Genomic DNA, 15,656 nt, shown 5'->3' on the forward strand with positions numbered 1-15,656 from the left:
TTATTTTTTAAAATAATAGATTGAAGATTGACTATAGGAACCCAACTAAAGAGGACAAGACTAGAATTTTTAAGTGAACACAGTGGTAGAGGATCAAAATTTAACTAGTGAAGGAAAGGGCTATAAAAGTATTTACCCAGAGTAACAACACTGTGTTGGGTAGGAATAAGCATTTTAAAAAAGAGACCAAAATCTTAGGGTTTATGATTAGTTTGATGAGCCAAAACAGGAATGAAGGACACAGAATATTAAAAGCTCTCTATAAAGGCATATTAATATAAAATTTAGAGGAAGTCTTAATAGCTTGTATTTTGCCTGTGTTCATCTCTGCAGTGCAAGAATGGATTAGAGACTAGTGAAACAGACAGTGGGAATTGTTAGAATACATGATATCTGTGACACAAAACAGGTTTTCATTCACCTTCACTTTCTTTCCAAATTGCTCATGTCCTTAAAATGTACATGTAGTGCTGGGCAAAGGAGTGATTGGCAGGGAAAGTTATTACAAAGCTTCAGTTGAGTAGTTGGAAAGGTATTCAGACAGGCCAATGATTGAGACTCCATTTAGTTTAACCTTGTGTCAGGAATCTGAATATTCAAGGGATGTAGATTTCAATTTTAGAGACTGCCACTGAGTTTTGCAGATGAGTGACTGGGAAATGGATTCTCAGAGGAAGGAGGGTATTTACATAACAGCTAATGAAACAGAGGTACAAATATCAAGACTCTGCTTTTCTGGCAGTCTTTCCCCCTGGGTGTCTGAGTGCTTGTAAAGGTTTTAAAAGGCTTGCTAGTTTATGAGGACCTGAATAAAGTGAGACCTATATAGGAAAAATCAATTTTATAATTTATTTCAATGTTTCTGACAAAGGTATTCTGAATAACATATATATTCACTTTTTAACTTTCAATATTTTTTAAAGTTCCAGAGAACTCTGTGCATTATTTGTGGGTAGAGGGAATAAATAGTGTATTATTATTGGTGATTTCCATGCTGAAGAACAACATTGCTTAGTATTTGACTCCTGGATATTCACAAGAGGAACTGTGCCTCTTGGTATCTTGTCTTGTGTTACCAGAGGTTTGTTTCAGTTCACGTGAAAAAAAAATGTCAGCCATTAATTGGGTTTTAAATTCAGCCTTCAAGACAGGCAATTTGCAAGAACAAATTATTATCTGTTTCTGCTCATGTATTGGCTATTGCTCTGAATTGGAATTAAGAGTGCCTTAATATCTATTTGAATATTTTATAGATTCACAGCAGTAGAGTCAGAAAGAGGTGAACACAAGCTATTTTTTTAATCGGAGGTCATATTTTAATTATATCAATCAAGAAACACCATTTAATAAGTTATACCTTAAATTAAACAGAGTTTATTTTAAAAAGAAAACTATTCACCATTTTTGTTATACATTTTTGCTTTAAAGATCTATCAAAAAATCACACTCAGGTGATTCCTTGTTTGCAATGCTTGGGGGCAGCTATGAAGCTCATATTAAGGTAAAGTGATCTTTTGTAAAAAACCTCATGTTCTTGCTCTGAATTTTGTGTTTTAAGATGCTAATGCTGAAAATTTAGCTATATTTTTTCTTCTATTTTATATGAATTTTTGCTAAGAATCAATTTTAAAGAATTATGTTGATTTTTTAAAAAAAATGCTTTTTATATCACTGTTCTCTCAAGTACTTGTGGATCGTGGGGGCTGGAAGTAACAATGGGCTGTGAAATACATAGTGAAAGAAAAAATGCATTAGAAACAGCTCTCTAACTGTAGAGGAAATATAATATTTATTCAAGGATTTTTTGTATCAGTTTTCATTACTGTGGTTTTTAAATCATTCTTACATGACTTACAATACTCATGCCTAAATTAATTTTTATAGAATTGTGGAATTTCCCTGGTGCCTTTAGTTTGGAATATATAATATATATTGCACATAATTTTTCTTTTTTTACTTGGACCCTTGATATTTTGGTATCATAGCAATTGAGGAACCTATATTCTCTATTTCTTTCCATGGCTCCATATTTATACTAAAGTAATATTGGGAATTATGGCAACCCAGAAATCTAGAATCTGTATCTTAATACTTGTATTAAAATGGCTTGCATATCCATACTTTGAGTCTTTCCACTAAAAGTGACAGTAATTAAAAAAAAAAACTATAAGTAAATAGCAGAAAGATTAGAAGAACAGAAGGAAGTACTAGGTCCTGAATTAGAACAAATTATATTCTATGCTTTTATAATTATATTCTGGTATATAACTTATATTTTGATGTATAACTGAAAAGAACCAATAAAAATTCTAAAGAAATGTGAGGTAATGAAATTTTCTAAAAATTTACTCTTCATCTAATCAAAGAAAAAATGGTGTGTGCAAAGTAATAACCAGTTCTGGAAGCAGAAACACTCAATAATTGTATGGTAATACTTTAGTTTCAAAATTGTTGTTTTTCCATTATAGTTTCTTAAAATATATAAATTCTATGTCAAATTTTGAAATTTCAAATTTTAGATGCTTCTGTATTTACTTACTTTAATGTTTACTGTAAAACACTACTATTTTTATGAACTATTCCAGGTTAGGAAATATATTTGCAAATATCCTGGAGAAGCTAAAAATAAGGTTAAATGTAAGCGATATCTTTTGTTTTTGAAATTACTTTAATTTTATTTCAGTTATGAAGAGCTAAATATTATGTGAGTAACAAGGGTGTAATTTTTAACTGGGAGATAAAAGTATAGAGTTATCATTCTGTGTTCTATTTAAAATGCTACTTTGGTATTATTTATAACTCAACTGAGCTCATTTGGCCTGGAGAAATGCACCATTTCTAAAAGCTGGTGTTATATACAGTGTTGAACATGAGTAAATGTGGATAAAATAAATATCTACTTGCTGAAATGTCCTAAGTAGTATAATATGCATGATATAACTAGTAATTAGGTCTACTGAATTAAAAAAAATATATGCTTTAAGTTTGCCTTCTCTTTTAATATATGGGATGTAAAAGTTTTGAGTATCTCAAATTGGTGCCATAAAGGAAGAATAAACAAGTTAGAGTAATGTCATAAATATGTTAGTAGGAACAAGAATATCCTCCAAGCCTTCTCCAAACTTGAGTTTAGATTTGAACTTCAGATGAAAATTTGCTAGTTTCTTCCTTCTTGCTTGTCTTTTAAAAAAATGACTTACTCCACTGTCTTTTGTTACCTATGTCAAGCAAACCTGAAATTACTTTAATTTTGTGGCAGCAGCACCTGGTTTATTAAGAAATATTTTATTGTTTTATATCTTATTGTTTTGTTAATTTAATTATATGAAGGTAATGGAATAAAAAGAACATGTTTCCCTTTCTAAAACAATGACTTACTCTAATACTTAATATTTCCCTGCGGAAAACATCTCTTCAGTGTCTATTCATTGTTTCATCTCTGTCATTGTGGTTTGGTTATTTAGCAGCTCTGTGTGGTTATTATTCATTGATATAACCCCCACAAGATGGTTTTTGTCATTTATCTTTTTTTGGAAGCAGCAAAATTTGTATAATTACTTATCTTTAGCTATTTAACACATAAGATGGACAAAACTTATACTGTTTATGAATCCAATCAATCTTCTTTAATAGGTAACTCTAAAAGCTCATGTCTTATGAGCTTTCCCCTCAAGAGGTAATTCATGCCAATATAAGTCATAAAAACACATTAAAATATCACATATAATTTCTCATATTGTTAGTCTTTTTCAAAAGTAGTCTAAGTAAAGATGGCTACAATTTTTTTTCTACATCATTCAGCTTAAGAAAATAGTATAATGGATTTCAGCATTTGTGTAAAAATCAATTTTAGACAAGGGGAGTGACATTTTGGGGATCTCTCTGTCATGGCTCCTAATCCTTCTCCCATTAGAAATTATAGCTTACTAAGTGAGAGAATTGTAGTTTGAATATACATCAGAATGCTTATTCTGTTGTACCCTACAGTAGTGAAGAACAATAATTATTTTGTCATCTTTGGTTCTTATTATCCCTTAATTTTTTTTTCTTCCTAGAACATCCCAGAAAAAGGAGGAGAATTAATTGAAGCTTCCAGACAATCCATGAAGGATGGTAAGCTATGTGAAGACTGCCTGAAATTGTGCTGCTTAATGACTTTAAATTACAGAATTTTTATATACTCTTTATTTTGTTTTTATTGTCAGAAGTAAAATATGACACTGGGAACCAAAAGAGTGGAAATTTACCTGATAACAGTAAACCTGCCAGTCGAAAGAAGGAAGTACTTGTAACCACACTTGTGCAGGCAATCAGAATAAAGAATGATTGTCCTTAAATTCCATCACCTGACTCAAAGGTAATGGGTTAAAAATCTTTCCATTTTTTAAACATATCATCTTCCAGGAAGAAAAAACATGCTAGAAAGAAATAAGGCTACAAGGTTAGAGTAGAAAACAAGGAGAGCAACAGGTGAGGTATATGTATAGAATTAACATTGCCAGAAAGTGGTGGGAATAAACAGTTCTTCAGTGTGCCCTTATGGAAGGAAATAAATAGAAAAGAAGGGAAAAGAACAGCTTTATGAATATAAAGCTGATAAAAGTGGATGCATACAAAGAATTCATTTATGAAGGGAAAGTCAAGTGTCCAGATTGAATAAGAGAGTCAAGATGGCTGATACTTAAAATAAGAAATATTGAAATTAAAAAGAGCAGCAACTCAATATTAGGGCAAACATAGGAATGTTAGGGGAAGTACATGCTGGACAATAGAATAATGTGTTATATTTGTCTATTACTTACTCTTGACATCCTCGAATGACTAGGAGGCAGGGTGTGGGATTACAATCACAATCATTTGTGATTATAATGAAGAGAAAAATAAGCAAATAAATGTGGCATATTTTAGATGCTTAAGAAATCATTCTTTTCTTTGCTTCTGTTCCTATTAAAGCTTCAAGTAATTTATATTTAGTAACAATTAATATAGACTTAATATGTTGATGGTCAGTGCTTGTTGGATTATATCAAAATGGATTCTATTGTCACCTATAACTAAAAAGAAATCAATAAAATAAATATATATATGCATATATAAATAGTACTGCTATTAAAAAATGAAATCCAAACAAACGAGTAATAGTGGTAATGAACATGATAAATGAACTTCTAAAAATTAAAAAAGATAATCAGTTTTTAAAAAATGATACACATTAATTATACAGAATTTTCACAGTGGCATATTTTTACATACATATAGATCAAATATACTCCCCTAATGCTATCTTTAACATTTTTTTCTCCATACTCCCAAATTTATGTATGCTAATGGATATAATTTATTATTCATCTAGTTTTATGTTGAACATTTCCACCTCTAGTTTTCCATGTGAGATCAATAAATGATACTTGTTTCCTGAGTCTGGCTTATATTATTTAACATTATGCTTCCCTGTTTCATTCATTTTCCTAAAATTAACTTAGTTTTGTTGTTCTCTATGCATAGAAATCTTCCTTGTGTATATATACCACATTTTCTTTATCCATTCTTTTATTAACTAGCATCTAGCCTGATTCTATAACTTTCCTATTATTAATAGTGTCATGGCAAAGATGGGCATATGCATATCTCTAAAATAAGCTGACTTTAATATTTTCTGGTAAGTACTGAGTAGTGTATTTGAATAATAAAGTAGTTCTATGTTCAGTTTTTGAGTAGCCTTCATATGAATTTCCATAGTGATATAGTAATTTATGTTCCTGCCATTCACATGTAAGAGATTTTTCTCCTCATCTTCCCAGTATTATTTGCCTTCTTCTTAATGATTGCTTTTTTGAATGGTGGAAAATGGGAGCTTGATGTTGTTTTGATTTGCATATTCCCGATTGATAAGGATGTTATGTTTTTTTTTTTTTTTTTTCCCTGAAATGTTGGCCATTTGTATCTCTTATTTTGAGAACTAGCTGTGCATTTGCTCATTTATTGAAAAGGTTTTTGTTTTTCTGGTGTTAAGATATTTGCATTAATATTTTTAGGATATTAATCCTCTGTCAGAAGAATAGCTGGCAAAGCTTTTCTCCATTTCTGGAGGCTACCACTTCTTACTGTTTTGTGTTTCACTTACTATGCAGGAATTTTTCAGTTTGATGCACCCTCTCTTATACATTGTTGCTCTTATTTTCTGAGCTGTAGGGGGATCTATTCAGGAAGTTATTGCCTACATACTGACGTGTTTTCCATATATTTTCTTCGAGTATTTGTAAACCTTCTAGTCTGGTACATATGTCTTTAGTCCTTTCTGAATAAACTCTTGTACAGTGTTAGAAAATAGGCATCTAGGTTTTTTTCTTTTACATACGGATATCTAGTTTTTCCAACACTATTTCTAAAATGTTGTTTGTCTTTTCTCCAAAATATGTTTTTGGTGTCTTTGCCTAGTATCACATGACTGTACCTGTGTGGGTTTGCTCTCTGACTTCTCTTCTATCTATTGGTCTATGGGTCTTTCTTTACACCAGGACCATGGTTTTTATTACTACGGCTCTGTTTTATATTTTGAAATTGGGCATTGTGGTTTATCCATTGTTTCTCTTATGATCAGTATCACTTTGTCTAAGTATTTTTTGTTTGTTTGTTTTTCTTCCATACAGATTTAGAAGTTGTTATTTTCCCCCATTTCTGCAAACAATACCATTTGAATTTGAATGGGAATACATGGAATCTATAATTCATTTATGGTACTATGGCCACTTTCACAATATTAATTCTGCTTCTCTATGAACATAGCAGATATTTTTACTTCCTATTGTTTTCTTATTTGTTTTCTTCAATGTGTAATTTTTCTTGAAGAGGTCATTCACTTTCTTGTTTAGTGTTATTCCTAGCTATTTTTAAAGTTATTTGAATGAGCTATTACTCTTGCTTTATTCTCTCTAGGTTTGCTATGGTATATAGATAAACAGTTTATTTTTATATGTTTATTTTGTATCCAGTTACTCTGATGAATTCATTCATCAAAGTAGAATTTTCATAGTATATTATTTATGTTCTTCTAAGAATATTACTAAATCATTTGCATATAGAAATAATTTAACATTTTAACATTCCTATTTGAATCCCATTTATTTCTTTCTATTTTTCTAAAATTTTAAGTACTGTGATTAGTGAGATTGGTGGCAATGAACATCCTTGTGTATTTCCTGATTTTATAGAAAGTGTTCTTCTTCATTTTACTATTGGCTTTGGGTTTGATATACTTGGTCTTTATTATCTTTTAATAAAATTCTCCTATTTCTAATCTCTCAGGGCTTTCTCATGAGGGCCATTGAATTTGTCAAAGGCTTTTCCTGCAGCTTCTTAAAAGATCATGTAATTTTGCTCTTGATTCTATATGTGATGTATTAGTTTTATTGATTTGCATGTATTGAATCATCCTGGATCAAAATCAGCTTTTATGGATTTTTTTTTTTTTTTGTATGTAACTAGAGTATCAAACCAGGAGCATGGTACGAAGGAAACACATTCCCAGCACCATTTATTGTTCACTTTGATAACAGGTCTCACTAAATTTCCCAGGCTGGCTTTGAAATTACAGTGTTCCTCAAACAACCTGATGCTTTTCTGAGAGTATAGACCTGCACCACTATGCCTGATATGTATGTTATTTTGTAATGTGTTGTTGAATGTGGTTTGCAAAGATTTTATGAGAATTTTTATACTATGTTCCTCAAGGATATTAATATCTAGTTTTTTTCTTGTTCTGTCCAATAATCACTTTTCCAGTCAGGGTAATACTTTGCAGAATTGCTTTGGAAGCATCTTTCCTTTGCTCTTAAATGTAATGGGGGATTAATATCAGTTCTTCTTTAAATATATGATAAAATTTAACCATGTATTCACCTCTAAACCTCTGGTCCATAAGGCTTTTTATTATTGCTTCAACCTAATTGCTTGTTATTGAGCTACGGTTTTCTCTATCTATTTGATTCAACATTTTATGACATATTTCATTAATATCACTTAGATTTATTTATCTTTCAATTTTATTCTTTAAAATAGTCTAAATTTTTCTCATTCATTGAAATAATTTTTCTAATAGTCTCTAGAGATCTTCTGGATTTCAGTGGTATCAATTTTAATATTTCACTTTTTGTTTCTAGCTTTATCCATCTGTATCTTCTTTTTTTCTTTTAGTTCCCTTGGCCAAGGGTTTATCAATTTTATTTACCATTTTAAAAACAAACTATTTGTTTTATTATCACTATGTTTTTTTTTAAAAAAATTATCTATTTTATAATTTTGGCTTTGACTTTAATTAATTATTTTCTTGTATTGGTTTTAGAATTCATTTACTGAGGTTTTTCTTAGACCTTGGGATGCATTATGAGGTTTTTAAATTGAAATATCTTAGATTTTCAAATGGAGGTAGCCCTTAGTATAAACTGTCCACATACAACTGCTTTTGGTGGATAAATGGAGGGATATCGGAAGGGATAGAAAATGTACTGGACAGTAAGATTTGTCTAAATATGTTATATGCATTTCTGTATAAGTTATAATGAACCACATTATATATATATAATGTTTCAATAAAAGAAAAAAACAACAAAAAAGATCTGCTTTTACTTTAACCCATAAATGTATAAATGTTGTTTTGATTCTCATGTGGTTCTCAGGTTTATTTAAAACTTCCCTCCCCTAATTTAATTAGTGACACTTTGATTATGCAAATGTATTATCCATTCTTCAAGTGTCCATGAAATTTCTATAGTTTTACTCACTGTTTGCTTCTTTTTATTAATTAGATCTTCATTTCACATATAATATTGAGGTTCATTTTTAAATAATAATACAAGCATGTTATACAATTTTCCAATTTTATCCCCAGTAATATCCCTTCCCTACCTCTGTTATCTCTGTTCTACTCCACTGTTCTTTCTTCTATTTACTTGTAGTTGTTTTAATTAGTGCATCATTGATATACATAAAGGTCAAATTCAGTGTGATATATTTTTAAGTGTACAAAGGAAAATTTGTTCAGATTCATTTCACCACAATTCCTCTAGCAGTCACTCCATCCCTCCTAATCTCCTTCCTTGACTCCACTGGCCTCTCTTCTGTTTTTAGGGACCCCCCATTTTCCCTTTATTTTTATCTACCTTCTTAATATAAGGGAAAATATTCAGCCTTTGACTTTTTGAGTCTGAGCAGGATATTTGCTTTGACTTAGTGGGACATTTTCCAGTTCCATTCATTTACTAACCAATGCCATTATTTCTTTTAATTGATGACTTACTGAGTAGAGCTTCATTACATATATATTTTTTATACATTAATCTGTTGATTGGCAACTAGGCTTCATTTGATAGCCTTTCTATTTTGAATTGTGCTGCCATAAACTCTGATGTGGCTACATCCCTAAAATATGCTGATTTTAAATCTTTTGAATCTATACCAAGCAATGGAAGAGTTGGGTGTACCTTTCTTCTGCATCCTCATCAACATTTACTATTATTTGTGTTTTTGATAATTGCCATTCTGAAGAGAGTGAGATAAAATCTCAATGTAGTTTTTATTTGTATTTCCAAACTTCTGGAGATGTTGAACTTTTTAAAATATATTTATTGTTCAATTGTAATTCTTTTTAGAAAGATCCCTTTAGTGTTTTTCAATTTATTCTGTGAGTTATCAATTGTTTGTGATAAGTTTTTTGAGTTCTTTATATATTCTGAATATTAACCCACATTTGTGGATCAGGTGGCAAAGATCTCCGTTTCTGCAGCCTCTGTCTTCATGCTCTTATTTGTTTCCTTTAGTGTTCAGAAGTTTTTAATTTTATGCCATCCTACTTATTGATTCTTGGTATTATGTCTTATGCTTTAGGAGTTTTGTTAGGACAATTGATGATTGTGATAATATGTTGAAAAATTCAGCTTACAATTTTATCTAGCAGCTGTAGAGTTTCTTGTGTAATTCCTAAATCTTTGATCCATTCTTGAGTTGATTTTCCTCTTCATGTGTTTAGGTATTTTTTTCCCAGACCCACTTGTTAAAAAGGCTGTATGTGTTGTTTTCTAATAGCAATCCATTGTGATCTGATAAGGGATAAATGGAATTATTTTGTTTTTGTATTTACTAAGACATGCTTTGTATCCTAATATATGACCTATTATAAAGAAAGTTTTTTGTATTGCTAAAAAATTATGAGTTCTGTTCTTGTCAGATGAAATAGTGCCTAGACAACTATTAAGTTGTCATAATAAAAATTAAAAGTGATATATAGGAAAGTTATTGATGTTTTGTCCACCTAACCAGTCACTGGTGATATTAGTATTAATGTCACCCACACTTCTGTATAAATATTTAAAGACATTTTTCTTGTTGTTGGATTTTTTCCTTTAGCTGTAGGTTGTGACCTTCTTTGCTAACTTTGAGTAATTGTTTAAAGTCACCTTTATCAAATTTGCAAATAGATATTATTTTTTTTGGCTTCCATTTACATGGAATATCTCTCTATTCTTTAAGTTTTATTCTGTGAACATCATTGCATGTCAGGCTGTGTTTCTTGTAGACAACATACATTTGGGTCTTGTTTGTTAATTGAGTATTTTAATCTATGTCTTTTGAGTTGATAATTAACTTGATGTGAATCCAATGTTAATGAGGTGTGTTTCTTTATAATATAGGGTTGACTCTTTATTCCTATTTGCTTATCCACTCTTCTAGTTACATTTATTCTTTTATATTCTCCCATGATTTATTTTAATCTTCTTCTTGTGTATATAGAATTCCATAGTGAATCTTCTACACTGGCAGGTTAGTTGTCATAGTTTATTTTAGTTTATTCTTGTCTTGAAATGTAATTATTTCTGAAGAATAACTTTGATGCAGATAACAATGTAGGCTGGCAGTACTGAAGTAAGACAGATAAGACTGGACACCAGAGGAATTAGCAAAGTGCAGGTTTATTGTCTGCAGCCTGTTCAGAGGGGGCTTTCACCTGAAACAAATTCTCTCTATGAATGCTGAGTCTAGACATTTGTTGAGCTTTATACCTGGTGGTGTGGAAATGGGAGCCTGGAAGTATACATTTTGCAGGGGTCTACATGAAAGTTATTTTTTTTTCTGTGAGTTCTCAGAAGTAACCTATTGTCTCATTTCTTAGAACTGTCAGGGATTTTACAGATTACACCACAAAAGCAGAGTATATTCATTAAGTCCAGGGATAAATTTAGTCTTTTCAATACAGAGCAGATCAACAGAAAAAAAGGATGTATAACAACATTTGAGTCATTTTGCAGAGATCTTAGCTAATATATTGTATACAAGAAAAATTGTGGTGAGGGTCTCTGGGGAAGCTTAATGAAGATGCATTTGTGGAGTAGGGGGTGCCACTATAATATTTCTGTTTTAGTGCTTGAAATATATTATTGCATGTCCTGCTGGCCCTTAGAGTTATCCAGATGCATTACCATTTACCAATAACTTGGTGCTTCTCTCTTGAATTTGTAAAAATCTTTCTTTGCTCTGAATTTTGGCATTTTAACCAAAATATAATGTAGACAGTTTCTTTTTGGCCATGTCTATTTGGCCTTCTAAATGCTTTCTGTGCCTGATGTTCTTATTTCCACAATTAAATATTTTTTTTTCTGGTGCGAATTCACTGAATAAGTTTCTATGCCATTAGTCTGTCTATACATTCCTTCCTTCAAGACCTTAATCTCAATTGGTCTTTTAAAGTTGCCCTAGAATGCTTGGATATTCTTTTTTTTTCTCAGACAAAATACATGATATTTATTTATTTATTTATTTTTATTATTATTTTTTATTAGATACTATGACATTACAATGATCTTAGCAATTCAAACATTTGAATCAATTGGGGTATAATTTCTAATTTTTCTGATTGTAGAGATTGCAGAATCACACTGGTCATAGAGTCACCTATATACATACAGCAATCATAATGTCTATTCTATTCTGCTGCTCTTCATATCCCCGCTTTCCCTCCCCTCCCCTCCCATCATTTCTCTCTATCCAATATAATGTTACGCACTTTTTTTCTCTTTTTAAAGTCTCTCATTTTTATTACATTAGGAAAGTTCTACACCATCCACCTTGTCTTCAAGACTTAACATTCTTCCATCTACCTGATGTAGTATATTTTCAGTACTTCTCATTTCGACTTTTATTTGATTTAATAAACTTATTATTTCCAAATTTTCTGACCTTTTTTCCCCACAAACTCTATTTCATTGTGAGGATATTCTTTCAAAACCTGGATTTCCTTCATTAATTCATGTTTTAGTCCTTTAGTTTCTGAAATTATTTTCATAAGAAATTGTTTGAATTATTTACTATCCTACACATCAATGTATGTGTAGTAAGTTATTAGGGATTTAAACACTTTGGGTAATGTGTTAGTGCCTTGCACTCTCATTTTCTTGTTTTAATATACGGAGGTTTGTGCAGATGTTCAAATAGATTTCTATTCTCTTAGATGTGGGCCATTTTCTTCAGCAGATTTCTCTTCAGATATTCCCCAAACAGAGTGTATGTTCTATTTTCAAAGCCCCAACTCAATGACAAAAGTGTTGGGACCACTAATCCAAAGTAATTTAAGAGGAAAGAATAGCCACCAGCAATATCTAAAAGTTAGAAGCTAAGCACATGTTGACTTAAGACCAAAGCAAAAACTCATAAAAATGATCTCTACAACTCAGGTTACCAATGAAGAAGTGGTAATAATAAACAATATCCAAAATTCAGTTGTGAGAGATTCTAAAATTAATACTAAAATACACAGAAAAAAGAAGAAAAAATGAAAAAAAGAAAAATAACGCTATTACAAATGAAAAATAAGAAAACAAGTACAAAGAAAATTAAACAAAAGATCATGTGTGTTAGAAACTGAAAAACAAATGATAAAAAAAGCCGTTTAAAGATTCAGTGCCAAGAAAAGAATGATTTCCTCATCTGATGTAATTCAAATATAGACAGTTTCTTCCCCAACATCTACTTTTAAGATTAACCATTTGGGGGGTGTTTGGAGCAACTATAGCTGTACTTGTTTCTTCTCAATTCTAGCCTGAACAGGTCAGTACTGGTTGTGGAGTCTTGAATGTTGAAAAGTTTCATTTGTGCCTACCAGGAAGTACTATAGAACCATTTTTATATGAAGAGGTAAATCAGTCACAATATTGGATTTTTATGTACCTGAGTATGGGGCTCTTGTTAGAGTAGGAGCTATCAACAAAACTCTAGGACATGGAGCCTGTGGGTCAGTCTGTGCTGAAAATCCAATTCCACACTTTTATCAGTGAGCTCAAGGTCATGCAAGACATCAAGTCTCCGTGGTTGGTTTCACTTCCTCTAAGCATGGTAGAGATGGACTGCATGCAGGTCTGTGCTTGGTTGGGGGAGATGCAGGGAACAAGCTTTTCAAAAGACCTTTCAAAGCATTCCAAAAATGTTCTGCCCCACAAAATCACATGCAACTCATCTTTTTTTTTTACTAATCTCTAAACACCAGTTTTAAAAGGGAGATGTCCCCACTGCCCTCCATTCTATAATGCAGCCAACCAGCACACCATAATTCCTGCTGATCAGAGTTTTCGACATATCTCTGTTAATCTGGACCAATAAGATGGGTATCCACAATTCCAGTAAATAGAGGCAGTCCCTGTGTCTTGGAGATAAAACATACAGGAGATCCTGATATCTCAAAGACAGAGTTCCACCAATGGGACCTTTCTAAAGAGGGAACCCCCTTGGTGAATCACCAAGGAAATGACTATAATTGCTTCAGTTGAAGAAGTGGAGGTTCCTCCTTTACATGCCTCTAAGCACAGTGAGATGGCCAGACTCTGGAGATCAGCTCTCCTCTCTGTAGATGGTAGCAGCAAGTTTTTTTTTTTTTTTTTTTTTTTTTACCAGAACCAATTCTGTCTTCTTTCACATAGTTCCTACAGGAACGTTTAATTGGAACTTACCTCAGTTTCTATCTCTTGGATGACCATGTAACCATGACTACAGCTTTCCAGAGCTCCTTACAGATATGTGTCTCAGTTACTTTTGTTGATAGAGCCTGACTTGTGTTGTTGATGACTCTTGACCTGCCAAATTCATGTCCTTGTTGGGTCCTGGAAATATAAGAACTTAAAGGCCTTTCTTCAGTAAGCACTCTGATTCTTTTTTTTATTATTGGTTGTTCAAAACATTACAAAGCTCATGATATATCATCTTTCATACATTTGACTCAAGTGGGTTATGAACTCGCATTTTTACCCCAAATACAAATTGCAGAATCACATCGGTTACACACTCACATTTTTACATAATGGCATATTAGTGACAGTTGTAATCCGCTACCTTTCCTATCCCCTACTATCCCCCCTCCCCTCCCCTCCCATCTTCCCTCTCTACCTCATCTGTTGTTGTTCAATTTTCTCCCTTGTTCCCCCCCTTTCCCCTCACAACTTCTTATGTGTAATTTTGTGTAACATTAAGGGTCTCCTACCATTTCCATATTATTTCCCTTCTCTCTCCCTTTCTCTCCCCCCACTCCACTCTGTTTAATGTTAATCTTTTACTCATGCTCTTCCTCCCTGTTCTGTTCTTAGTTGCTCTCTTTATATCAAAGAAGACATTTGGCATTTGTTTTTTAAGGATTGGCTAGCTTCGCTTAGCATAATCTGCTCTAATGCCATCCATTTCCCTGCAAATTCCATGATTTTGTCATTTTTCAGTGCTGCGTAATACTCCATTGTGTATAAATTCCACTTTTTTTTTATCCATTCACCTATTGAAGGGCATCTAGGTTGGTTCCACAGTCTAGCTATTGTGAATTGTGCCGCTATGATCATTGATGTGGCAGTATCCCTATAGTACGCTCTTTTAAGATCCTCAGGGAATAGTCCGAGAAGGGTGATAGCTGGGTCAAATGGTGGATCCATTCCCAGCTTTCCCAGGAATCTCCAAACTGCTTTCCAAATTGGCCTCACCAATTTGCAGTCTCACCAGCAATGTACAAGTGTACCCTTTTCCCCACATCCTCGCCAACACTTATTGTTGCTTGACTTCATAATGGCTGCCAATCTTACCGGAGTGAGATGGTATCTTAGGGTGGTTTTGATTTGCATTTCTCTGACTGCTAGAGATGGTGAGTATTTTTTCATGTACTTGTTGATTGATTGTATGTCCTCCTCTGAGAAGTGTATGTTCAGGTCCTTGGCCCATTTGTTGATTGGGTTATTTGTTATCTTAGTGTTTAATTTTTTTTGAATTCTTTGTATATTATGGATATTAGGGTTCTATCTGAAGTGTGAGGGGTAAAAATTTGTTCCCAGGATATAGGCTCTCTATTTACCTCTCTTATTGTTTCTCTTTCTGAGAAAAAACTTTTTAGTTTAAGTAGGTCCCGTTTGTTTATTCTTGTTATTAACTCTTGGGCTATGGGCGTCCTATTAAGGAATTTGGGGCCCGACCCCACAGTATGTAGATCGTAGCCAACTTTTTCTTCTATCAGACGCAGTGTCTCTGATTTGATATCTAGCTCCTTGATCCATTTTGAGTTTACTTTTGTGCATGGCGAGAGAAAGGGATTCAGTTTCATTTTGTTGCATATGGATTTCCAGTTTTCCCAGCACCATTTGTTG

At 32.3% G+C, this 15,656-nt stretch overlaps 1 protein-coding gene across 1 annotated transcript in view; it reads left to right on the forward strand.

Annotated features, from left to right (window-relative positions):
- The window catches only part of LOC139704445 (putative ankyrin repeat domain-containing protein 20A3), a gene marked incomplete at its 3' end in the record, with an annotated part of 70,560 nt that overhangs the window by 28,951 nt on the left and 25,953 nt on the right, over positions 1-15,656 (forward strand). Inside the window, exons 6-7 of the mRNA XM_071607289.1 lie at positions 4,056-4,113; positions 4,206-4,306. Coding sequence (XP_071463390.1) covers positions 4,056-4,113; positions 4,206-4,306 — 159 coding nt within the window. The remainder of the gene's footprint in view (positions 1-4,055; positions 4,114-4,205; positions 4,307-15,656) is intronic.

Source organism: Marmota flaviventris, unplaced genomic scaffold, assembly GCF_047511675.1.
Source record: "Marmota flaviventris isolate mMarFla1 unplaced genomic scaffold, mMarFla1.hap1 Scaffold_61, whole genome shotgun sequence".
Lineage (NCBI taxonomy): Eukaryota > Metazoa > Chordata > Mammalia > Rodentia > Sciuridae > Marmota > Marmota flaviventris.